Source organism: Penaeus monodon, chromosome 29 (assembly GCF_015228065.2).
Source record: "Penaeus monodon isolate SGIC_2016 chromosome 29, NSTDA_Pmon_1, whole genome shotgun sequence".
NCBI classification, from domain to species: domain Eukaryota; kingdom Metazoa; phylum Arthropoda; class Malacostraca; order Decapoda; family Penaeidae; genus Penaeus; species Penaeus monodon.
In genome coordinates this window covers 3228322-3228643 of record NC_051414.1, presented here as the reverse complement: position 1 = coordinate 3228643, position 322 = coordinate 3228322, and the positions used below count along the sequence as shown (strand labels likewise).

General features: G+C 54.7%; 1 protein-coding gene across 1 annotated transcript in view; it reads right to left on the bottom strand.

Annotated features, from left to right (window-relative positions):
* Positions 1-316, bottom strand: part of LOC119591907 (ankyrin repeat and sterile alpha motif domain-containing protein 1B-like) — a gene marked incomplete at its 3' end in the record, with an annotated part of 2157 nt that extends 1841 nt beyond the window's left edge. The window contains 1 exon segment of the mRNA XM_037940660.1: positions 102-316. Coding sequence (XP_037796588.1) covers positions 102-205 — 104 coding nt within the window.
* Positions 317-322: the final 6 nt, after the last annotated feature.

Here is a 322-nt window from a genome sequence, read left to right as displayed (position 1 = left end):
GAAAACCCTCGAAGGAATCGCCTGGTGGTCTCGCACTCCACGTATTCACCTTGGATTTAACTTTTTCGGCCAGGAAATGGGCGGGGATCAGCTCGACTCACCTTGCAAGCGGGCCTGATCTCTTCGCTTTCGAGCTCAGGATCTTCTCCACCACTTGGAAGTTGCCATTCCGGGCAGCCTCCAGTAACTCGGCGTCCTTCCCCATCGTGCGCTATTATCTACGCCCCATTTTCCGCGGTCATTAGGGCCATAGAGCGGGGTAATTCGCGAAAAGCATTGATCAACAGCAGCCTTGGATGACAACTGCTCGTGCTGCCATCTG